The sequence below is a fragment of the Strigops habroptila genome, chromosome 3, assembly GCF_004027225.2.
Source record: "Strigops habroptila isolate Jane chromosome 3, bStrHab1.2.pri, whole genome shotgun sequence".
Taxonomy (NCBI): domain Eukaryota; kingdom Metazoa; phylum Chordata; class Aves; order Psittaciformes; family Psittacidae; genus Strigops; species Strigops habroptila.
In genome coordinates this window covers 57,587,192-57,614,382 of record NC_044279.2, presented here as the reverse complement: position 1 = coordinate 57,614,382, position 27,191 = coordinate 57,587,192, and the positions used below count along the sequence as shown (strand labels likewise).

Below are 27,191 nucleotides of genomic sequence, written 5' to 3'. Positions count from 1 at the left end.
CCTTAAATTTCATACTACACAAACACAGTGTAAATGTGGCTGCAAGTCATCTTTGCTATACGTAGCATACGAAATATTCTCTTAACGCAAGAGCTTAATTCTGCTGCATGTGATGCCAGCCCATTTGCTGAGCTGAAGTAAACAGCCTCACAGACATTGCATGAATGTTGCATTTGAGTTCAAGTCTCTTGACGTCACTTGTTTATTCCGTTCTTAAACAACTGGGCACCACTGTCTGTCCTTTTAAGACACCAAAACCCTTTTCGCAGCTTTTAGCATTTCCAAAATAAACATCCAAGCCCCTTAATGTGATGTCTTAGTTGTAGCTTCTATCCTCTCACGTTTGTTTTTCAGACACATACACATGGTTGCTTCCTGACAACAGTGCCTAACACAACAAAGTTCCCAATCAATTCTTTTTTAATATGTTATCCATTCTTCTAATATAGAAGGCTTTAAAACAAATGTATCTGAAGTTTATCCTGCTTTGTTTCATCTACAGTGCCACTGTCCAGGGAATGCCAGCAGCCTCCAGCTTGGCATGAGGCTCAGACAGCCACAGCCCCATTAGCAATAAGCCTGAAGTTCCTACTGATACCTAGCTGCACGTAGGGCACACCAAGTTGCAATGCTGGATTAACAATTCTCCATAAACTAGAAGGAGGGAAGTTAATTACAGATGCAAACAAGCAGCAGTCCTGATCAACTGACGGAAAAATTTGGGACAAGCTGAGTAAATTATCAGCCTATTATCATAATGCCCTTAACTCTGTCTTGCCCCTGGGCTTTCTCTGGAACATCATTAACTGCTGCAGGCTCTAGTGAAGTAATATTCTCTATCCTTCTTCCAGGATAACTACTGCTTACACCTGCTTCCTTTTACATCTACTTATAGACACTGTCAGGATCAGACAATTCTGGTTTGGGTTAACTCAAAACTGCTTGTTTGGTTTGGGTTTTTTTCCTCACAAAAAATGAAAAAGATTTTGCTGTTTTGTCAAAGTTTTGTCAAACTTGACGTACAACTTCACATGTAAAATGAAACAGTATTTTCATCTCAAGTTGATAACATTTTCCAGGCCTATGCAACATGATGCATTTTGTTCCTGAGCTCTGGTAACAAAAGCCAAAGAAATGGCTAGATTAATGATTTTCTCTGTTATCTATCAATAAAACAGTTAAAGGACTCTCTAGATTCAGGTGACGGATTAACCCAAGCAAATTTCTCTTTAGTTAAAATGTTCTTTTGTTAAGATGGTTTGAAAAAGATTTACCGTGACTCTTCTTTCTGCTTCTGGCCTACAGCACAATACCATGTGTCCACTCCAGTCTTGTTTATTTAACAAAGTATGTTTCAATTGTTTCCAAACATTTTTTCCATATCCCATAAGGTCTCTTAATCATAAATTTTGCTTTAATCCTAAACCTCCCAAATTCTCTACATAATCATTCTTGTAAAGTATGTCAAGTGACTTTTAAATTAATATTTTAATTAATGAGTTATTATTATTATTATTTGGATGTTACCTATCGTCATCACAAAGTCATACTAAAATATGCTACTATCAACTAGTCCATGTTCCTTCCTGCCCCTCTTTTATGCAAAACTATGTCTTGTGCTCTGATACAATTCCAGTAAGGAATGTGTACACGCAGAATATTTTGAGATACTTGAGAAGGATCTCTATCGAAGTCTGCAGAAGGCAATGGAAGCACTAAAAATAATCCTCCATTTTAGTCTTGTAGCTTGATGCAAACTTTTAAGCCTGCACATTGCACACTTAAGTTAAAAGGATAATGTCAAGATGCAGAAATTCACGGAAAGTATTAGCAAAAGCAGGGCACTACAGAAAGCTGAAACCCTGGAAACTACTTACCCAGGAAATTCACTACCAAACTTTTATCTGATACCCATCCATACTGGAACAATTTTTTACTTCATTTTCTAATACAGTAAGCAACTATGCAGCAGCTATTCTTTTCAATGACTACTTGACTGTATAAATCATATTTTTCATCAACACTACCAAGAATCGATTGTGTTCTAAGCATACTATAACAACAGTGACTATATTTGAAATTGAAGACCAGACAACTTCGCTGCTCTCCACATTGTCTAATGTCTTTGTGTAATCCATATGAATTCAGTGTTTTAAACGGATCTATGTAATTTCTAGGATTGACAAAGACATCATTCCGTGAGGGAAGGTGTGAATGTGATCATATACATCTGACTGGTAAACGCACCTAGTATAAGCTGAAATCCTGCACCTTCTGGTGAATACACATTCTCCCTTGTTTTACGTAAGCGCTAAACACAGTGTGGCTCTCTGTAACATTTGACTATGTTATATTTTTTCTCTTAAGATATTCACCAAAATGGGCCACAGTGGCTTAGAAATTTGCTATTATGAAAAAGTTAAAATGAATTAACAAAAGATACGAAACTAATGCAAACAAGATAAAGGAGTAAGGATGCATAACAAATAATGCAGAATAAAACACTGACTTTGCTGAACTGGTATGGCTGATATCTATACCACATCAGACCAAATAAGAGCATCCATATGGGATTTAACTGATTTAACTTATACATATTAACTGCACACTCTAAGCTGATTATTCTTTACTTTCCTGAGTGTTCCATGTAGAGAAATCTTTACTGTGATTGATCGCCTCCTCCAGGGAGTAAGTATTTAAAAAAAAAAAAGACAGACAAGATGACTTGCAGAAACAAGAAACTGAGATTGATGCTGCTGTCACATAGCTCCCAGCTTCTTAATTTATTATGACAGTCTGAGAATCTAACTTCATAGTTGACAGTGGCCAAGACTTATTCTACACTCTTGATTATTTCCCCATACCTAACAAAAAAAGTTGGGACTATGCTGATTTATACTCTCGCTTGTTTTGGTACTTTTTAGATCACATTGGCTTAAGAAAGCAAACATATGGCAAATTAACATGTAAAGAAAGTTGCATCTCACTTGAACTCAGAAGATTAATGGGAGGTGACCAAACATTAGAGTACTTTTGAAGGGGAAAACTTTCAGATACAGAAATAGAAAAAGCAGGATAAGAAAAGCAGTGTGCTCAGATCCTAGCTTCAGAGAGAGCTGGATATCAGAGGCCTTTCCATCAATCAAAATGAGAATTCCATGTTATTATTGGATTGCCAGAGTGAAGATGGACATATTTTCAAAATCAGTCTCCAATTTAGGGCTCCAAACTTCTGATAGCGACAATCTTATTTTCAAAGGTGTTAACTGAAGTCCATGGGACTGCATCAATGAAAAAACAGGGAGAGTTCATCTGAGCTACAGGATGCTTTATGATGGTTGACAGTCACACACACAAAACACCTATTTCTCTCTAGTGACTCCAAGGTGAGTACAGATACATGGCTTGTAAGCAGACACACTTCATCAGCTGAAGCACAGACTACAACCTTTAAAGTGATTCTTAATTTGAAGGCTTCATAAGCTTTATAGAAATGTAGGGTCTAACTTCTTGTTTGTTAAATGTTTTGCAAATTTGTGTGCAAACACCATGATAACGATTCTCGTCTGCCACTCTCATCGTGGAATCTGCCATGAAGAGAGGAGGCTCAGAGTCTGGAAATTTCTACAGGTGCCATAAAATTAAATCTGAAGTTTAGAAGAGGAAGATCATCTGAACTAACACATTACAATTCCATCTTGAAAGAGAGATTTACCTTATTTCTACAATTGTCTGCTACCACTTGCACCACAGACTCACAAGATGAAGGCAACGAAGTAACAAAAGTAAACACATGTATACAGAAGTTGTATGTAAACTTCTACCGAATTATCTGTAGAACATTTATGTATTCTAGCTATTCATGTTTGCTCAGCACCTACTCATCAATTAGCACAAGGCTACATCAGAATAGTAGTACATGTTACAAAATCTGATGCATGCCACTGCACCACAAAGACTGGATACTTTAAATTGCTGTGATGAATCACAGCTGTTATTGTTAATCTAGCATAGAGGCCAAGCAAGACTGAAAGAAGATCTAAAAACAGTAACGTAGTAAAAATTAGTTTGCTGAAGAAACATTATCAGAATGTAACTTTCTTTGTCATTTAGGCTTGTATCTGAAAAAGAAAGAGCTTTAAAAAATGCACTCAAGTTTTTAATCCTGAAAGAAAGCATTCATCACTACAACTCAGTTGTCCATGCAATTTGCAGTGTGGTGTTTTTGTGTATGCACCAGCTCGTCTCAGGGAGGTTCAGTAGCTTAATACATCTGTGCCCCCATTTGCAGGGTTCCTCTAATCCCAAGGTTTTTACTATGCAGAAATACAGAACACATAAAAGTTTAAAACATAGATACATCCATTGTTAAAACTTGCATTTCAACACTTTTCATCCTGTCTGTAAATACATATCAAATAGCGCCCAATTTCCCTTCTTGTGCCTGGTCCCCTCACGTTTAGAACAGACCCCCGCTACTCAACCACTGAGCCCTGAGGGAGTCTGGCTGCCTTCTCTTAAACATAAAACAACTGCCAAGACCTGAAGTTCTGTTCAAGCAAAACTCTCACTGGCATCATTGGAAATGAGCAAGAACTTCAACATTTAGATTAATAATTTTTCTCTACGAAAATACCATAATTTTACATGTGTTTTAATAAAAATGAAGAATTATGAAAAGAAGGCTATTCAGTGTAGTCAACCCTCCTCTGCTTGTGAAGGAGTTTAAAGTTAGCAACCATGAAAATCTGGAACAGAGTTTATGACTGATAATATTATTAGAGGCCCAGCTAATGTGCTAGAAGAGGACAACACTTAACCATTGGCTCACCTAATAGTTTCCTGGGATTAGGAAAGAAGGGCAAGGAAAACTGGAAGGCCACCAAGAAAATGGACCATTTTTCACAGCTTCTCTTTCAAATATTCGTTTTTATGAAACTAAAACCAACTTTCCAAGAGATGTTTAGTTTCATATTAAAAATATTCAGATTAAAAAAAAAAATTATCTATTCAAACTGTTGGGAAACATAAAGAAAAATAAACATCAGTAATAGATGAATTTTTTTGGAGTTCAAGCAAGCAACACATTGTGCACAGCTGTCTGGAGAAGAATCAAAATAAAGCTAAAATAAAAGGAAGACATTGGTCTTTTTAATTATACCAGTGATTATGCAATCCTAAATGACTTATGTACCACTTCTTGACACAGTACATCTGGGAGCTGTAGAAATGATTTCTCATACACTTGCAACTCTCCTCTCACTTCATATTGACAGGCAGAACAGGCCATAATCCCCCATCCCAGTGTATGCATTATGACAAACAGAAGGGTAGGAAAAGGTAGATTTTGGGTTCTAACTGTCTGGGTTCTGTTTTGGGTTTATTTTGAAAGAAAAACATATAACACTGGAAAATTCACTGAAAGGGGATGAATGATACGATGTGATACACATACTTGTGTGTACAAATTTATGTTCTTTTCATCATCTGCATCAGATTGTAGACGACTACTACCCAGTCCGGAATTAAGCCTACACGTAAGGGTTAAAACCTCTCTTCTCTTAAAATCATAGAATCATAGAATGGTTAAGGTTGGAAAGGACCTTAAGATCATCTAGTTCCAACCCCCTTGCCATGGGCAGAGATTCCTCACCCTAGACCATGTCACTCAAGGCTCTGGCCAACCCGGACTTGAACACCGCCAGGGATGGAGCATTTACCACTTCTTTGGGCAACCTGTTCCAGTGCCTCACCACCCTCACAGTAAAGAACTTCTTCCTTATATCTAACCTGAACTTCCCCTGTTTAAGTTTAAACCCATTACCCCTTGTCCTATCAATACGGTCTTTGATGAAGAGTCCATCGCCAGCATCCTTGTAGGCCCCCTTCAGATACTGGAAGGCTGCTATGAGGTCTCCACGCAGCCTTCTCTTCTCCAGGCTGAACAGCCCCAACTTTCTCAGCCTGTCTTCACATGGGAGGTGCTCCAGCCCTCTTATCATCCTCGTGGTCCTCCTCTGGACTTGCTCCAATAGCTCCATGTCTTTCTTATGTTTGGGACACCAGAACTGTACACAGTACTCCAAGCGGGGTCTCATGAGAGCAGAGTAGAGGGGCAGGATCACCTCCTTCGACGTGCTGGTCACGATTCTTTTGATGCAGCCCAGGATACGGTTGGCCTTCTGGGCTGCAAGCGCACACTGCTGGCTCATGTTAAGCTTCTCACCAACCAACACCCCCAAGCCCTTCTCTGCAGGGCTGCTCTGAATCTCTTCTCCGCCCAAACTGTAGCTGTGCCTGGGACTGCCCTGACCCATGCGTAGCACCTTGTAGTTGGCTTGATTGAACTTCATGAGGTTGGCACTGGCCCAACTGTCAAGTGTGTCAAGGTCCCTCTGGATGGCATTCCTTCCCTCCAGCGTATCGACCAAACCACACAGCTTGGTGTCATCAGCAAACTTGCTGAGGGTGCACTCAATCCCTCTGCCCATGTTGCTGTCAATGACTTTGAACAGGATCAGTCCCAACACCAATCCCTGAGGGACACCACTCTACGTGTCTCCAATAGGACATTGAGCCATTGACCACAACTCTTTGCGTGCAGCCATCCAGCCAGTTCCTCATCTGCCAAGTGATGCATCCATCAAATTGATGTCTCTCCAGTTTAGAGACAAGGATGTCATGTGGGAAAAAAAGAAAATAAGCCAACAGATTTTAAAGGAGCACTGCAAGACAGTAACTTGGGTTTATAACCCAACCTCGGACTTCAGAAGAAATTGTGTGATTTTGAACATGAACCTCATTTTTATATTGATTTGGGATCCCAAGGCAAATTTTATAACAGGCAGATGTTACTTCAAGGCCTACGAACATCTGATCTTGTTTGTCTTAGAAGTTTCTCCTTTAGCTGCAGACTTACAAATGCCTTATTGCAATTGTCGCTCTGCTGCACCTACCAGAGCTGGCAGACTAGTACCACTCCTGGAGCAGGTTCAGCTGCTCCATGGAAAGTTCCACCCCTCCCTTCCCACAGGGACTTCCATGTGACTTAAGACACTTTGTCAAGAAATGCAAAATAGCATCTGAGAATAGACAAAACAGCAATGTTCCTTTTGGAGGCTAGAAAATCAGGCCTTCTGCCCAAACCACACCTTCAAGATTGTGGACACAACCAGGACATTGCTATTCAATTCTTTGCTACTGAATTAACAGCTGACACTGTGCTTGCATTTTTACCTACTGTACTGCACATTCAGCTCTTGAAGAGAGCTCCATGGAATCTACGATGCACACTCGTAATGGCATTTCTGGCTTGATTTATAATCAGAAGTTCACTCTGCTTCTCATGACTCTTCTCAACCAGACACAGGATCAACTGCTGAAGAACCATAAACTACACTGCATCATCAAAACTTACTTCTATAGTTATTTCCAGGAGGTCTGACATACAAGAGAATTAATTGAGATATCATATTATAGATGTCCAAATTCAATAATTGTTGCTCTGCTGCATTTTTTTGTAAGAGAAACTGAAGTTACACTGAATATTTGAAACTTGAGTGTGTAAGCAGGGATTCAGAAGGGTAAGGATTCTATTCTTTGCTATGCTGCACACATCCAGATAGTCTGCGTGAAGATTGAGAAGTAACTTACTCTGTTTGCCCCAATTACTCATCTATAAAACAATGAAAATTATATTTCTTTTCCTTACAGGATTTTCTGAGGACAAAGCTATTAGTATTTACAAGGTGTTCATGTATGTTTCTATATCACAGCAATTGATATGACAGAAAAGCCTGTAAATAAAATAAATACATCTCTGAATACATTATGATAAATCTTTTGTCCAGGTTCCTTTGTATCTTTTTAGATGATTTCTAAGAAGAGTTTACAACCTTCTGGAGCACGCTTACTATTTATAGGAATTATAAAGAGCAGAGGACTTCGCGAAACCCATGCTAATCTTTAGAAGGAAGAAGATTTAAGATGAGTGCAACCTGAAAGCAAGAAGCGTTTTTGCAAAAAAAGCAGTTCTTACTCCCTATTCAAAAGGGACAATCACAAATCTGAGCTAAGAAGCCAACAAAAAGAAATCCACACAAAACAGAGAGAGATGAGTGGCACTTCATAGCTTGTACTGAATAGATAAGCAAATAAAAATATATACTTGTATTTGAATAGATAAGCAAAAGAAAATCATCACTCCATGCAGTATTGTTCTTTAACTCAAAATACTTATCACATCAGATTTGGTTTGACAAACAAACCAATGAATTGTGTCCATTTTTAGAAAGAATTCCCTAACTGTACGTATACAAAACTCTGTCTCCAGGAAAAAAAGGATAAAAGAGCACAATTACATGGTTTTCTCAAGTAAGAACCAATGACAGCCAGCTTTTGTTACTACATATTTTTCTTGTGCACTCTTAATTCCTCATTTTTTCCCATTCTGATCAGAGATAGGTGAATTACAGAAGACTTGGAACAGCTGGAGTATCGGCTGAAATGGGAGCCCTTTGGCAAGCAAATTTTGTGAAGTAGGGCACTCAGCTTTCTCATCTGAATAGTTATGGCGCTCTCTTCCACCTTCTATTTGCAGATGCTGAATAAATTTGTACGACTTAGTCAGGAATACCAGCAAGAACTGCTTTCACCAAGGTTTCTAGCAAGCTTTACCTGGATAAATCCCAAGGTTAGTAACCCATGATAAGCTTCAGAACTCTCTTTGTTGGTGATGATTCAGACCAACATAGCCCATAATACTCTCTCAGGAAGCTTACATTTTTATACAGTAGAAGAGAGATTAATGGAAGATAATAGTACTCCACATGAGAGTCCTTCAGGAGAAGGGAAAAATAATTCAACACTCTTTCCGAATTTCTCAAGTGGAGTAAGCAAATACTCCCACACTACCTCATTCACTTCTGCAGGGATACGAAAACAAAACAGTAAAAATACAATTCTTCACAGCAGCCTTTTTTTTTCTTTTTTAATTTGATGAGTATTGCATCTTCTTTTTCATCTTCTCTTCCTTAGAAGAAAACTAGGGAAGGAATGAACTTCTCTTTCATTCTTCTGGTGTTAGCCATGTTAGACTTTATGACTCTTTGCGTCACTTCCAACTCGAGATACTCTATGTTTCTATGTTTTCTAGATCACTCATTGTTCTCATTGCTCTCTTTGACTTCATCCAAGTGCAATGCCCTAAATTGCAGTTCTCCACTAGCTGAAGCCTCATTGCTTCTGAAAGAGTGGAGAGTTTCGTTCCACATGACAATTCTTATCCCAAAGCCTATCCCTACCTTGAAACTAAACTAAAAACCCCAGGAAATTCTCATTTACCCTCCTGGGTACATTCTGGAGTCACCATACTGGCAGCTATGCCAAGCTCCCCTGAAATTCTCACTGAAAGAAAGACAAATTCTTAAGCCTTCTCTGTGGTATAAATGAGATGGGTAAAGCGTTCAGCACTAACAGGAAGCATGCTATAATCTCTCCTAAAGGCAAGAGAGAATGGAAATGGATAGCATGCTTCAACATGTGAAAGACACAAAGAAGGAAAAATCAATTTATTAGTAAGATCATGGAGAAAAAATAATCAAACAGTAAAGAACGTCTGGACCAGTGTGAGCTAATAAAAAGAAATCCCAGACTGGTATTTCATATGAGAGAGGAAAACATATTTCATGACTGGTTTCAAATAGAGGATAAAGAAAACCTATTGCATGAGACCAAATATTGCATCCACTGAGCATCCACTGAGCAGAATTTAGAGCAATTTTGAAAAAGAAATAGCGCTATTTCAAGTGATTACAGTGCTAAAATAGATTATTTTTAGCCAGACAACGATCTCATCATAGTTCGAATTCCCTGTGGTGTCATTTCTTGTCATATTTGAGAAATTCCTCAATAAAAATGTCAAATGGAGAGCAGGTTGAGTTCCCCTGGGGACAGTTTTGGACATTTTCCAGTACAAATTTTAACCATCAATTCTTAACCAAACACTTCCTCCCAACAAATAAATAAGTAAGAAATTTCACTTGATTAGAAAGCAGTGTTGAAACAAGAACTCAGGAAAAAAACAACCTGTCTGCAGCTGATCTAATTAGTCATGAATACTCCAAGTTTGCTATTTATAATGAAGATTTTAATCATCTTGCTATACTGACATTATTAGAAAGACATCCACTGAAGGTTTAAAAAGGAACGTAAATCCTGACAAGATGTCCTGGTTTTGGCTGGGATAGAGATAATTTTCTTCCTAGAGATGGCTTTAGATTTTGCATAGACTACAGTCAAATGTAGATGCAATCCTGATGTAACAGTCTTGTCCATTATAACTTGTTTCCTAGATGGCCTGCAGGACTATTAGTGAACTATCATGGGGTCCCTAGGCTTTCTATCTAAAATCATTAGACAAACATTTCTGGTGATGTGTATGTGATAAAATGCAGCCCAAGTCACTGCAGCTGCCTAAACATTGGAGTGAGAAGCCATTTTAGATTCCTAATACTAAGCCTATCTAGCCTCCATCTCACTCTAGCTCTACTCCTGTAGTTCTCTGGACTCTATGATCCTTACGTGTCCTTTACAACTTGAGATATTCTATGATTTTACTCACTGTCACGAGGCTGCTATGTTTAGGCAGTCAAATTGTCCCCTAAGAGTTCTTGCTCTCTGGCTCCCTTTGTGCTGACAAAACAGACCCCAACAGTAATTCCTGGAAGGCCAAAGGATGAGGGAGAAGTAGGAATAGCGTAGTCTGATATTGGGCTACCCCTACCCAATCTTCTGTCCAAGAACATACACATCCACAGTGCTATATGAGAAGAAGGTTCAGGCAGGTTTTTCAAACCCGACCTACTGCAAGTTTTATAGGCTCATCTACAAATGCTGTGGAAATGTCAATTCTATACACAATCCACTACAGCCTTACTTAATGTGAATACAGACTTAATTTCAGCATGCTAATCAATTACAGGCCTTTTCTAGGAGAAGCATCAACTTGATACATAAAATATACGATACGGTATCTAACTAAGCAGTCTTAATTTTCATGGCTCTGTAAAATCCTTATAAAGGTTGGGAAGAGACAGTGAAGAGCAGGAAGTGACTTAAAAAAAATAAATCAGTAGAAGAATGCATTGAAAGGTGAAAAACATTGTCACTAAGCTTGTGAAGTATCCTTTGTCTCCTTACAATCTATGAAAAATAAGTAGTCTCTAAAAGAGCAAGCACAGGTGGAAACCAGTGGACTCATCAAAACGTCTTGTAATGTCTAATTTCCTCATGGGCAAAAAAAAAAGTATTTTGAATAAATTAACTAAATTTTACATGCTGGGAGAATTTTCCAAAAGCTTATAGAAATCCTAATTCAAACATGTGCAAATACAAGAACAGTTTCGGATTTGAGACCTCACTGCATCCTCTTAAAAACTGCCAACTGCATTTACACATTTCTGGTACCATAAATGAAAGAGAGTATAACTAGTCCAGAAGGGAGAAGACTAGAAATGTCCCCCTTTTCAAAACTGATACTGTGCTAATGGGAGAAAACAGGCTATCTCAGCAGTTAGTATAACTGTTAATGCTAGCAGCCAGCTAGAGACCAAATGATGACAGAAAAATTAAGTTCTCTCTTTTCTAGCGATGGTGTCTCAAATCTGAGTTAGCTCACAATAGGCAGTCATAGCAACATTTGCATGGCCACTGTCAGGATTAAAAACTTCAGTCTGAGACCTTACAACCAGACACTAGTCCTCACACAGATTTTAAAGAAGGGAGAAAAACTAATGTGCCTCGATTCTCTTTTCGGTGCCTCTAAGTAAAAGCAGTTACATTACTGAGACATATCAAAGACCATGCATTAGTTGCAAATATTCCATCTGCATTTGAGGAACAGAAGCTTCCCCAGACAGTGGTCTGAAAATTAGAAACTCTTTTCATGTCCTAAAGTTACACACTGGGAGAAAGGGAGCCCTTTACTGGTATTCCCACTCATCTGTTCACTGAACCTCTTCTAGAAGCAAAATGGTTTCTAACATTTTTGGGTAACACAAAGAGTCAGCTCATAGTAGACCATGAATATGGGCAGATACCAATTGTACCAAACCTGAAAGATCTCTTGGCAAGCTTTGGATCAGTACTTTCAGCTGTAGCCATCTGTTTATATTATTATAGGCTTTCCCCCCCCCCCCAAAAAACCCCAAACAGCTGAACAGAAATTAATGAAAAGAAAATTAGATATTTGGCTCTCTCTGTAGATCCAGCCTGCATGTTTCATGACCAGAAAACCACAGACCACAGGGATCCAAAGAAACCTCACAGATCTCCTTTATCATCCTTTATCAGGTCACTCCTCTTCCTGTTCATACTTGCTAACCTACTTTTCCCCACCACCATGGGAATCATCTGGAAACAAAGTTGAAAATAGCAAGCTGTTTGAAACAACGTACATGCACAGTTATTTGAATTCCAAATAGCTGAACTATTTGATTATGTTTGTGTCCTGTTTTATTAAGAGATATTTATGGACATTAGTATAAATAGTTTTTCCGTCTTTTTTAAATGAATGGCTGGCTGCTCTTTGTATAAGAAATACCCCTTGCACAATTAATCTTTTGACCACCTCACATTGACGCAAATAAATCTATTCAGTCTGTTCTGTAACAAATGAAATTTGACGTTTGAGTCAAAAGCCTGTCAATGGTTCCATCTGAACAAATATTACTCAGTTTGAAAATTAACGCAGTAGGAAACACATCTACTGAAAGGCTAACCAAATCCTTGCTGAGAAATTCTAGTTGTTCCATAGCTTCAGTGACTGCAGACTGATATTAGTGGACTTTATTACTTCTGGTTCACTACCTGATTTCTTGCCTTTTATTGCAAAGAATCTCAGTTTTTACCAAAGTAAATGTGCTGCCTGTCACAGAAAAAAAAAAAAACCCAAACCCCTCCCTTTCCACACAGTTTTATAAACATCACATCGAAACTGATCTGGGACTGTACTAAACACTGGTCATTGCATTTATATTGGGAATACTGAGAAAGATATTCCAAATATTCCTTCATTGCACTTGCACTTTTAACATTCTGTAATTTATGTTCATAGAGCATATCCTAGAACTATGTTACCCTAAAAGAGAAAAAAAGGGAAGGGGCAGCTCTAAGTATATAACTGGAATTACAGAAGTTGGAAAAAACAGACAAAATATATTTAAGTGAATGGGATAGATTACTTTTCTTAAAATAGAATCCCAAACATCCAGCACATCCCTTGGGGGGAGGGAAAGGTTTAGCAATGTTAAAGATGGGCAAACTGATCTGAGTTAGGATTAAGAGTGCCAACTTTAAGGGTCTGGTCTAAACCACATTAGAGTCAATGGATAGGTTTCAACTTATTCAGCGTAATCTGGATCAAGTTTTTACTGAAAACATACCAGACGACAAAATGCAGCAAGCATGTCAGGCCTTCTTACCACAGCCATGAAATGAAAATTTCTTGCCAGCATTCACTACTTACCAAGACAGTTGTGGCCATCATGGGCTAACATGAACCCATCATAGCATGTACACCTGTAGTTGCCTGGAATGTTGATACACTCGTGGACACAACCCCCATTGTAGAAGTCATTTTCACACTCGTCAATATCTAAAACACAAGAGGAGGAAAACGAAACTTTTGTAAAAAGAGAATACTGAGAATACAGAAAAGTTTTTCTAACCAAGCATGGTCTTTGATTATATGCATATTCCTAATATTTCTATAAAATCATATCGCATATTTCACCCAACAAATGTCTCAGGGAATTACATCATGACCAAAGTGATGAACACATCAGGGTCATATGACTGAAAAGCAGCAAGCCAACATATAGAACTCTCCTTCCCCAAACAATTGTAGTATCATCACATTAAGCAATGATATGTTGTCAAAAATTAAACGAAATACCTGTTTCAGTTTATTCTTTTTATATTTAAAATCTAGGTTTGGGGTTTTACCTTTAAAATGATCAAGCAGACAATAAGTTAAACCTTTGACTTCGCTATCACAACTATCTGAAATGTGCTATTAACATGGCATAAGAAAAAAGTATGCCCTGTTTAATAAAAAACTGTCTTCCCCTCAAAATAAACCCTATTATCATTTTCTGTATTAATTCATGTACAGCAACAACAACAGCAATAACAAGTCCAATGTTTTATTCTTAGAAGGTATGCTGGAATTATTTTTGTACATTGGCCTGTATGAAAGAGTACCACGAATGATAAGAGATGCATTCTGCTTCAACTACAAACAACCCTATCTATGATGATCTTCCCTCCCTCATACAAAACAAAAATCACTTCACTCATTCTAGAAAGTGCAAACTTTCTTCTTTTTACATACTGTATCTTGGCTTACACGTGGAATGTCAGCATCACAGTCCCTGCTGTGAATCATTCAGTGGTGCACATCAACCAACTAAAAATGCATAAATAATTAAACACAGTCTCACAGCTTGATAACTATCAGCTCTATATCCGTGGTGTGCTAGATCAAAAACCCCAGCTACTGTTCCTTAGATAGCACATGATAAAAGGAAAAGTAATCTTTTAAGAAGATCACCTGTTAGTACATCAGAGCTATCCTGGCAGTGCATTTCAAACATGCCTTCCATTGCAGAGGGAGTTGAAATATTTCTGAATTAGGTTCATGTTAATACAGCCTTATTATTTTTTTTACTTTTAAAAGTACTCCACGAAAAGCTTTGCTACCTGGTATCATACCCAGCTGCAACCTCGAGACAGTGAGGTAGTTTGGTAAAAACAGATTCTTTGGAGAAGCCACTGAGACTCAGTCACTCAACGCTTTTACCATTTCTGGCCCTTGGATGGAGTGTGGCTAGGTTTGTCCCTCCTTGCACAATCCTCTGAGAAGACTGATCTGTCAGAGCAGGCACAGGCTTCTCCCAAGTTTTTTTGCAAGCCCTTCCCCTCAGGTTGGTCCCTCCCAGAAACCTACCTTCAATTCAGAATAGCCCAGGTCTCCACCCACTTCCCTCAAACAGCTCTGAAGCCCCCCTTCTACAATCTCCTTAGCAGCTTGAAACGGGAGCTACAAATTTGGCTTTAGCTGCAACACTGACTAAGTTTTTGCATTCAGCACCTCAAAAATGCTGGAAATATGCCGGAGAAAGGACCTTCCTAACAAAAATACTATCTGCTGCTTAGAGGTAAGCTTCCTAGTCTTTCAACCTCTGCTCTGTTTCAGAAAGTTACCATTCTTTACTAATCTGAGTACAAGTGCCGAGTCAGGACAGTCTGCTCTATCAGGACAGATGTGCTCTACCTTCTGGAGTCCAGTATGACAACAAAAAGATAAGGCTATGATTTTTCCTGAAAACAATAATCAGCAAATCCATTACAGTGTATTGAGCTCATTCTGAACACACCTGCAGCATGGCAGTGCAAAGTCCCCAAGAAGCCTCCCTCCTTTATTTACAGCCCAGCGTGCTTGAGTGCATACTGCCAAAGCGTTCCAGTAAGGTTTCCACTTAGCAGTTATTTGCAGCTTCCATAACCATTCATTAATAGTTTCAGAAACTCCCTATCATTTGCAGGCTATAGGGACAAAACCAGAGCTCTACAGCAATGCCATGCTTAAATAGGCCACTCAATAATCAAAAAGCATGTAACATGATTTTGATGTCAGGTGTGTTGGGCATTCCTTCAGGACACTCAGGAAAAAATGGTAACATCGTTTTAAGATTCGTTCTTAACTGTTATCCAGCACCAAGTTTCTTCAGAACAAGGAATTCAGAAGAAACTGTTATCAGTTGTTAAGTTACTCAGCATTGGCTGGTCAATTCATTCCCTTTTTTTCAATCAATGAATCAAATAGGACTATCTGTTTAAATAAGCAATGTGAGAGCCTTCAAAAGGGACAAAAATCAAAGAAACATGAAGCCTTTTGAATGTCTACCCCTTACACTTAATTCTGAAAAGCTGTACTGTGATTAGCAGCTCAAGGTGCTGATGTAATACGAATACTTAAGTTCCAGAAAAGGTAATCTAACAGATATATAAACCAGAAAAATGACAAAAGGAAGAGATTCTTTTCATCTCTCTCAAGGAGTTCCAGTTACATTAAATTTTGCAAAAGGATTAGAAGATTACTTCTCCCTTTTGTACCCCAAGAGCTGCACAGAACTAGGAGCGGAGCCAAACAATTCTACCTAATTTTGATAGTCATGTTGTAGGTTTTTTGGTGTTTCTTTCCCCTCCAAAACCACATTGCTATTTAAGAGACTTCACCTGGCAGACTGGCTGGAATTTCTATCTCCAGTATTGCTACTAAAACACCAAGGGGCTGAGACAGGTAAATTTAACTTTATTTTTAAAAACAAAACCAATCAATCAAACAAAGCCACCAAAAGCATACCCAAAGGCTGCAATACCCAAATGTTTAACTCTTTTCAAGCTCCAGCTGCATCAAGAGAAAAGCAGAATATGTGCCTGCAAACACTGAGAAAATTACCCCATCCTCTCTTTGCATATACCTGGAGGAGCACATTCTTTAAAGAATGCCTCAGTGAAAGTGCTGAACAACTATAATTTACAGGCAGAATATTACATCTGACATGGCAGGATATGGCTTCCTTAGTAAGCTTAATATTCTGATAAAAGCAAACACATGAAACCTGCAGTCTTGCTCTTCATTTTGTCTATTGCAAAACTCAAAATTTGCAGGGGCCAGCTGTGTTCATTCGCTTTTGGTTAGGTCATATCCTACTATTCTTTTTTTCCTGTAATTGGTAGAATTGGGCTCTATCAAAATTAGAGAACCAAACTTTTTTCTCCAAACACCTCTAACTCTGAAAGATTCCTCTTCCCACTAATTTTGTAGCTTCAACCATCCATAACATTTTTACTGTTTGATCCATAACATCTTTACTGTTTGATCACTTAAAATTGTCTTTCAGCGCAAAAGAATTACCATAACACAAGAATGAAACAAGAAAAACAGAGAAATGTTGCCATGTGACCACAAAATTGCTGTGCTGGATGCTGCTGCATACACTGTTGAATTAGCAAGGTTTACTGCAAGCTAGCTCTCAATAGGAAACCTAAAGTTTTATCTGTCCTGGAAAAATATTTACAAAGTTTTCACTCCAGTAAAATCTGGCTGTGCAGACAGGCAAATCTTGGGGTGTTTAGTCAAGAAAACACCTTAAAAAAGTATTGCTATTTCCTCTCTAAGATGAATTCATTTCATATGATATTACAATGGCAGCAATTACAGGAGCCTTGGAAAAAAATGAAATGCATCAAAATGATTAAGAAGGCATAGGGCCATTTATAATAGTGACAGTCTGCCAAGAACCTATTTGGTCTTACTGTGTTCAAATGAGACCTCAACTGCCAGTGTGTCCTGGGTTCAGCACGACACAGTGCCAGACCTGGATGTATGCAACCACATCCCTCAGCTGCTGGCAAGATAATTTTGACCATATCTTTCTGGAACTGTTTTGGGAAATCTCCAAAATCCACTGCTTGTTTCAAAAGTCTTAAAGGAAAAAATTATTGGGGGGAAATAAAGAAATAAAAAGAAGCTTGCTACACTTGGGTGTACTAGTAACTGTACCAGTTCAGCTATTTGCCAAGGTGAAAGAAGCTTGGAAATCACATCCTAATTCCTTCTGGAAAGCAGAGGTGAATCTTTTGTTACAGCCTGGAAATAACTAGCAGCCCTAGGGAACACAGCACTGCCACACTCTGCTGTTGTCTTCCTCAGTGAGCAGTGGTGTTACTTAAAGATTACATACTGTATGAGACTGCAATTATTATTTGAGCATCCAATAACTTTTTAAAAAAACTAGACAAGTATCTGGGAAAATTGAGCATTTGTTACCATGTGGAAGTGCCGTAATTTACAATCACTATTTCAGTTACAGGAAAAGAATTTCAAATGTCTTAAGTGACCTAATTCTTTTTAGTCTGAGGGGACCTGTATCTACCTCATACATACTGGGGCTGATTCTTCTTTCATTATCACAGGTAAGGCTGACATTATCCCAGAAATTTGTTTCATTTGTATATTCTGCAACAAAGGGATGGCACTCTCATATGTCTCACAAGGCCACCCTGCAGAGAAGCAGCTGTTCCAGGAGCACATGCAACTTCACTAAGAAATGTTCACAATAAAACAATTCATCTCTTCTGCTTCCAGTATCACAGTATTTCAGCTTTCTGTTTCAGCAGAGAATAGAAGACACATCAGCATGAAATAACTAATATCCAAAAGACAAACCAAACTGTAAAACAGGGTAAGGAAAATGCTAGTTCCCATTTTGTCTAAGCATTTTCAGCAGCAGAAACCTACTGCACTCTAACCATCTTTTCCAAGCACTAACAATCTTTGCTAGGAGGTGGCATAGGCTGAAAGTCAGGAAAGTACAAAATTTACCTCCAGCAAAATCCATTCCCACTCTGCATTATACCAGTTGCCATTCCTGAAGTTCCTAAATGTTCCAAAATCATCATGACATGTAAACCAAAATTTATTTGTCAACACAGCTACAGATCCTTACGGGGAAAGCTACTGAAATCAAAGCAAACGTCTGCATAGAGTTGATGAATTTTGGATGAGTGTCACTGCTAAACTGTCACAGAAGCCTTATGGCTTTTAACATTCAAAAGGAAGAATGGCTGAGGCCTGAAAGCCAATGAGCCAAATTCAGCTTTTAGTGTTGAATTCCACAGATTTCTATAGAGTAAGGGAAAGTGTGCATTGGCACAACCTTTATCTTGGCATCTGTCAAAGCCACATATCGCAACACTTACAGTGCAACAGAAAATGGAGTAGGATTGGTTAAAATCTGTGGTAATTTTAAAGTAATTCTTGACTACTAATATAAGGAAAAGATCTGGAATTAATTTACTGAACACAAATTTCAATTGACTTTGAAAGGAATAATTTATGTCCTTGGACATTTTAAAATAAATAGCCAAAGGAAGCTGTCTGCCCACATCAATTTCTTCTAATTTAGAGAACCACAAACAGAACTTAGCATAAAGGTATATTATGCAGATGTGAACTATTTCTTAAAAGAGCGGGATCCATAAAGTAGCTAGAAAAATAAATATTAAGGCCTTTTTAAGTGTATCTTGACAGACAAATCCACTTATTTATTCAGTATCTGAAGAAAAAAATATTTTGGTATTCATATTCACCTATTTATCTAGCTGCTCTAACCAAAATACTTCCAAAGAGGCATTATAGACACAGTAAATATCATTGTCCTTACAAACTTGCCAGCAAAGAAACTGTGTTTTTACCTTCCTGCTCCATGAGAGGTTGCTGCCAGCTCCCTACAAAGGACAAAGCATACCTCTTGCAGAATTCTCTCAGTTGTCTTCTGCTAAAAAAAAAATCATACAACAGTTCTGCAACTGTAGCATGTTGCCTGCTTATCCAGAACTGATATGCAGCAAAAGACATTGCAAAATGCTGGAACACATACTTCTATGTGGTAATATTTTGCACTTTTATGGCTTCCTTCTTGAAAGCTTTCAAAAATTTTTACTGATTCTTTACTGAGTTTTGGTCACTGTTCCTCCTAAGACTAATGCACTATTGTAATTTCCAAAGAAAAATACAGGAGAAAAGCCCCACCCTAGGTTCCGAATCCTACCTAATTAAGAATAGAGCTACAGTACAAGCAGAGTGCTCTTCATCACTGTATAGTTTTATGCAACCTTGATGTCAGACGCTTGGGAAAGAAGTGGCCTTGTAATATCCAAAGGTGAAATGCCAATCCTACAAAATCCAAGAAGCATTTTTGCCACTGGCTTTATGGAGCCAGGAAGACATGTTTCCTGGGTCTCACAGTAAGGAGATATGCGAGACAAGATCAGCACTTCAATTTCTTGTTCCCACTTCCAATTGGGAACAAGCAACCAGTGAGGCACCAACACCCGTTTACTTTTAAGGAAACAGGCAGAAATGAAGTAACATGCGCACTGATAAGAATACAAACAAACTCAAGTCCTGCATCATAATCAGATCAGCATCTTATTCTTTTTAATTATGGATTTGGGGACTGCAAAAGCCATTAAATAAAACCAATATGGGAATATTTATATACACTCAGTTTCTTTGGCAGATTCTACATCTAATATACTTTCAGCAGTTATACACACACACTGGATAACCTGAACCTAAGGCATTTGTATTTCTCATATCAAGTTGCACTTTCCTTAAGAAGGGAACCAGCTCCAGATCTAAAGGCCAGAAAAAAAAGCTCAAACATAGGTTAAAGACCATTTTGGTCAAGTGCAGGGCAAATTCGCCAAAAGTTCAGCTCTCTGGAAAGCATTCAACCCCAGTAAGAATAGTAAAATTATCAGATTCTCCAGAGGAGTTTAGCATCAGCACATTTCCACGTGTTCAAAATTATTAGAAGCCCAGTTTTGCTACGAAAATTTGCAAGTGTTGACCCAGCTAGATGTATAAAGAATCAGCTGGGAAAATGTCATCAACCTGATCTGCTGAAATACTGATCTGCTTCCCTCTGGGAGTTTTGTGATAGCAGAATTCAGCATTTACTCCAAGTCCAAATTTTGTGCAGAAAATATTGACATAAAGATTAATTCAATTTTTTTCCTACTCCAAATGAAACCTTGACCTTCACCTCAGAGTGAAGTCCATTTCTGAAAATCCCTTTCCACGAAAAGCTTCGTAAGTCACTCTTTCTATAAGAAAAAACAAATTAAAATCTATCATTTGTTATATCTGTTTTTTCCTAAGACACTTTAGGTTTTGACTCATAAACATTAACATCCTTATTCTTTAGATGCTATGACCTTGGAAATGCTACAATTTAACCAATCAGAGGAACACAGAGTGAAGTTTTTACAGCTTGCAAGTCATCATGATGTTTTCAAGATGCTTGTGCCCAAGAAAACTGTAAAATTTGATAGCCCTTAGGACTATTCTGAAAGCCAAGGTCAAGGGTGAGCAGGCTGGAAATAGGGTAAAATCAGAAAAAGCAGCCTGATGTTTCTTGGTAGAGAAAGGAAAAAAAACAGGTACAATAGATTGTTTAGCGTAAGTGCTTTTTCAGCGTAAATCCCTGAAGAGCCTTTCCACTGTGGGTACTACCCCTCCAATGTTTTTCCCATTAACTCATTCACAAATAAAAAAAAAATAAAATTCAGTTTTACAGCCTCCTTCCAAGATGTCACTACCCCCTATTTTCTGTTCTTAAAACAGCAATAAAATGAAAATGCCATGCCAACTTAGTGAAGATGATTTGGATGCAATCTATGATATCGTTGGGGTGGTTTTCATTCAGTTTCCAGAAAACATCAAGTACTCTGTAGCAGCTTTATTTGTTTTCTTTTCTTCTGTGACAGCTGAGCACAAAGTTCATCGTGCTATAATTTCTACCTTGTTAATACCTTGTTTATACCATGCTCTATACTTACGTGAAAAAAGGGGGGGGGGGGGATGGAATACAAACCATTCAATACAAATGGAATACAAACAGCAAATATATTTTTAAAGTGTGAACAGTTTCATATTTAGAACTATCTTGCCTAAAAACATTCATGATGCATTTAGAAGGCAGGTGCGACATCACCCCACTTACCCCTAGCTGCAGAATGGGACTTTTTTACTATTTGTTTAATATTTTTTGTTTGACCACAATTATTACCTCCTAATTTTCAACAAAGCATAGAGAGACCTATTGCAGATGCTTATTTTGTCCTGTATCTGGATTTCCTATTATTACGCTGCTCACAGCAAGCATGAATCAAATCTTCAAGTCACACAGAGTAAGGATGTCCTTGTAAGTTACCTTTGCTGCTTGGGAAAAAAAACCCCAAGCTTTCATACACACTTGTTCCAGTGTCTCGTCACCCTCATAGTAAAGAATTTCTTCCTAATGTCTAATCTAAATCTCAGTCAGTTTCAGTTTAAAGCCATTCCCTCTTGTCCTGTCACTACATGCCCTTGTAAAAAGTCCCTCTCCAGACTTCTTGTAGGCCCCCTTTAGGAACTAGAAGACTTATAAGGTCTCCCGAGCCTTCTCTTCTCCAGGCCGAAAAAGTGCAACTCTCTCAGTCTGTCAAATATGGTCTCTGAAGACTCTTTTCCTTACATTTTTCTTAAATTCACCTTCGCATCCTCACCTCCCTGTCTATTCTTTCCTGTACGTTTCCCTCCTTGCTTAAACTTGTAGTTCAAAGGCTTAGAAGAGCATTTTTAACGGCTGGACATTGATATGTCAATCAAACTGATAACAGACAAAAGAATCTAAACGTTTGATTCACTCTCTCAGGATGCCTGCAGTTCCAGGCAGGTATTACTGCTTCGGTGTACATGTACTTTGCCAATGCACTTATCACTGAAGTACAGGGGAATAAAAGAATGCTTAGAAATATAAAAAAACTACAAAAACTGAAAACTGAGATTCTGCATGCAGTTGGTGCAATTTGCCAGCCACCTAAATACTCTCTATGGTTGCAAACACTCTGGGAGCAGGAATGAAGACCAAATAAATGACACAGAACACTCTTCATTTAGGACCTTAGAAAGTTTTTGACTGCTTAATTGACAAGTCTTCCTTCTGTCTTAACATTAGGTTTATAGACCATTTTTTACCTAGAGTACTTTTTGAGGGTCTAAAACCTTTGGAGCTGCAGTCATTTACTGAAAAAAAAATAACTAAGCAGAATTCTTTCCCTGTGGAACAATTTATTTTCTGTTCATATATGTAAATATTATCACTATGTGACATTTTCCATCTCAACTGGCACAGTGGAAACTCTGGCACCATTGTAGTTCCATTCATGGTTAATACAGTATTTTAAACCAAATATAACCCAAATTATTGTTATCCTGTATTACGCATCTTGAAGCCTTGATTAGAGTTTTTTGTGGTTTGACATTTCTCTTGATATTTAAACAGATTGGCTACAAGTTCTTTGAACTGCAAGTGAGATACCCCAATAAAGATGGATACCTGCAGAGCACGTAACAGTTTTAGAGTCTGTCTTTATTTAGTAGCTGCCATGCCCAGCAAGCTCAAGCAGAGAGATTTCCTGTTCACAAGCTGTTATGAATGTGAAACATGACATTTGACAGCATTTTTCCCACCACTTCTAAATCACAACTATTTCCACCACAATTCCCTTTTTTAATATAATGGGAAATGTTTGATTCCACATCTGATCTTGTGAGTTCCTGGAAATCTAATGGGAGAATATTTTTGTGTGCCTTACTGCCACAACTGGTACGCATACATCCTGATGGTCATCATTTCAGTAAGTCATGGTAGGAGGTTATTCCTAGATCTTTAAATTGAAATAATGCATCTAAAAACTTTGAGGGAGAGGTTTAAGACAGTGAAACCAGATCACTGATAAAGACATCATTCACCTACTTTTTTCCCAACCCCCATGGGTATCTCCCTCATTCTCAGATTGTGTGCCTCCAACCTTCCTTTGCATTTCATTTTTAAATTTCTGTCCATTGACAAAAAAAACCACCCAACAATCCCAAGCTTCAATTCTGAAATAAATTTCCTTATTACCTGTCAGTGGATGAATATTAACTTATTTTCCGTAGCCCTCCAAGTGGGAAAACAGAAGGTGGCTATTCCTTCTTGCTCATTTCAGAACAAATCAGTGGCATGAACATAGGATCACATACTGTAAAATGGAAGATTTCTTATATCATATAGCATATACTTCATTAGTCCCTGGCAGATAAACACTGCTGCAGTTTCAGACTGAGACAGGTAAGGCCACAAGCAGTATGAGAGGCCCTATAGCAGCAGTTTTCATCCTTCTTGGATATGAGAAACTGTTACGTTTTCCAGCAGAGGTGCAAATCCTTGTATAGCAAATTTTTGTTTTCTGACAACAGGCTTACATTTTCAAACTATTTTTTCCACATGTGCTTTAGCAGCAGTCCTTGCGCCACTGCAGACTCCTGGCTGAGAACTGTTCTGCTGTGCTCGTTAACTACTTGGGAAATATAACGTAATTTATATCATGTACGCTTTGTAAAATGCAGGGCTTCCTGTCATCCTGCATTACTTGGTCAAACTCTCTACTTTGTATGGGACATGTATCAGGCATTAATTTAACCAGCCTACAAAAACTCCCATGAGAATATTATATAATCTGTCTATGAGCAGAGCAACTCTGTATTACGTACACTGTTGTGGACTGCCATGAGAGAATCACTGTACATACTCAAACGACCTGTTCAGGGCTGCCTTTCATTTAAACATTTACTAAAGTCATGTGGCTACTTCTAAACATGATACATGGGGACCCATGGATTTGTCTCTCTGGACAATGCCAGACCTAACAGTTATGAAGCTCAAGAAACCAACTCTGCCTATTATTTCATCACCTGTTCCCCAAATGCAGACAAATTCATACAGTTCCCAAACAACACCATTTATGAAGTGAAGGCCTCCCAGCATTTTGCTTTGCAGTGAACAGCAAAGAGCAGCCTGTAAGGACTGATTTAAGTCCTTCACCAAGTATGAAGACTATAGCTCCTCGCCTATTAAACAGCAGCTGACTGAAGGATAACTTGGATCATCAAAGCACAGATCTGTCTTTGCTTCAGAATCATTATGTTTATTTTTGACGTAAATAGTTTTTCCAACTACAGAAGTGTTTATCTGGATTAGGAAGGTCCACATGATGGTAAAACAGCAATAACATACATAGAATCTACTGAAAAAAAAGAGAGAAACCCGTGTCCTACTGATACATACTGATAATTCTAAAATCTTATTCACAAAGTATGTTCATCAGTTATGATGCAGGCTCTTCTTAGCCTTCCAAAAAGCCACACAAAAACTGGTCTTCTGAGTCAGAACTCTATTTATCACCAGAGACAAATAATAATAGAGCAAATCTGAAAACCAGTGGGGTTTGACCTGTGGATGTGTAACTGTCCAGCAGAAACATAGATCTACAGATAGCAAACACCAGCATGCCACCCATCATTATGCTTTACACTTCAAAACATTGCCTGGAGTCTTTGGCCACTAGAGAAGTAAACAACAGCAGGGGCTCTCTGAACAGGAACTAATGAAGTTACACATGCCTCTGCCTGGCACACAGGGGTAAGGGTTTGATGAGGCCAGGGTAGGCTGTACAAAACACCTATTTCATAGTTAGGAAAATAAAGAAAAAGTGGTAAGGATGAAATTTAAAATTCAAACACGAAAACCACCATATTTGAATCATCAAATATTTTCAGTTATAAACTGTGCTCACACCTGATGATTGGACAAGAAAGAAAGAGCAAACAGATGCAATCTTGGATTTGTCAAGAATTTAGACATTTCTGCTCCACTGTTCAAATATCGTGTACTAGAAAGCACACAAAGCTTCCAGCACCCTTAACGATATTCAGTGAAAAAAGAATGAAACTGCAGATATGGAAAATGTAACATGGCCATTTGGTGAAATTTGGAGAGAGCTCATATTCATAGCCTGGAAATTTTCCTTTGGTAATTTTATGTAATTGTATCTGTTTGTTACATTGGGGAAAATGTTAGGTAGAAAGAACCAAAGAATGCCTACAACTTCTGTGCAGTATTCAAATAATAATATTCATCTGACAGAATTTACCATAGAAAGCCAGACAGTCTAATTGTACCACCCTCCTCCCCTCTAGTAAAGGGATAAAAGTGGGTAAGTTTATATAAATATTTGTTTAGTCCTGTAGAGTCATTCCCAATATTCTCATTCAGGTGATTTCTCATGAGATGCCTTTTGCAGCAATACTATTTCATTTTGCACAGATAAGCAAAATGCAGCAATCTCTTGACTAAAGGCTTGACTGAGAACCCAATAAACAGGTGTTTGGGGTTTTTTTGTTTTCTTTTAATTGGATAGTACATCCAATATAAAACTAGATATTAGAGATTATGTTCTTGATAACTTTCCCATGCTTATCGTTCCTCCTTCCCATCTTTCTAGACAACCCCTTTTGTAAGCTTGTCTCTCATATATATTCATAGTATTTCTAAGACACATGAAACAGAAGTCCAGGAGAAAACACAACATTCTTGGTTATCCTTTGAATACAGGACACCAAGGCCTGACTACTTATCTCACTCAATTAATACACAACTTCACTCTCAGTATAAGGCTCAAAACAAAATAACAGGGTTATGGCTGTTTATCCAGGGCACCTGATTTAACACTGTAACCATCTAAAGTTACATTAAACATCCAGGTCAAGCTTTTCAAAGTACCCATTCATTTTTCACAACTGACTTGAGACTCTTTTTTAATGAAGTCTCATTTTCAGGTGTCGTGGTTTAAGTCCAGCCAGCAACTCAGCAGCATGCACCCACTCACTCACCCCTGGCTTCCTCCCCTTTCCCAGGTGAGATGGGGAGAATCAAAAGAATGTAAAACCCGTTTTGGGTTGAGATAAGAACAGTTTAATAACTAAAATAAAGTAAAATAGTGATAATAGAAAGAATACCAACAATAGTAATAGAAAACAACAAGAGAAGAAATGAGAGCTCAGAAAACACAAGTGCTGCACATTACAATTGCTCACCACCCACTGACTGATATCCAGCCCGACCCGAGCAGCTATCTGGGCCTTCCGGGTAACTCCTCCAGTTTATACACTGGGCATGACGTGCTGTGGTATGGGATACCCCTTTGGCTAGTTTGGGTCAGGTGTCCTATCTCTGCTCCCTCTCGGCTTCTTGTGACCCTCCTCACTGGCAGAGCATGAGTCTGAAAAGTCCTTGATCAGGTTAAGTGCTACTGAGCAACAACTAAAATGTCGGTGTGTTACCAGCGCTGTTCTCAGACTGAAGTCGAAAGCACAGCACTGCACCAGCTACTAGGCAGAAAAATAACTGTTATGGCTGAAACCAGGACATCAAGAAAGCAGGAAGGCAGCCATCTTGAAGATGTTGTTAGGTGCCAAGCCAAAAATTAATGCCTGGTTTTGTAGGGTTTGGCCAAGTAGAGAAATATGATGTGACACTCATGGTAAACAACTGTAGATAGGAGGCTGAAGAGGCAGGTGTATAAAATCAACTGTTCCTGCACCGTTCTTTTACAGTATACTGAGCATGGCTAATCACCTACCTACCAGCTGTGAGTTTTGCAGAACACCTGTAGAAACAAACATACTCATT

At 38.4% G+C, this 27,191-nt stretch overlaps 1 protein-coding gene across 2 annotated transcripts in view; it reads right to left on the bottom strand.

The window, feature by feature from the left end:
- Window positions 1-27,191, bottom strand: part of SCUBE1 (signal peptide, CUB domain and EGF like domain containing 1) — a 209,196-nt gene that overhangs the window by 163,889 nt on the left and 18,116 nt on the right. For both annotated transcript variants that reach the window (XM_030480118.1, XM_030480117.1), the window contains exon 3: window positions 13,526-13,654. In XM_030480118.1, the coding sequence (XP_030335978.1) occupies window positions 13,526-13,654 (129 nt within the window). The remainder of the gene's footprint in view (window positions 1-13,525; window positions 13,655-27,191) is intronic.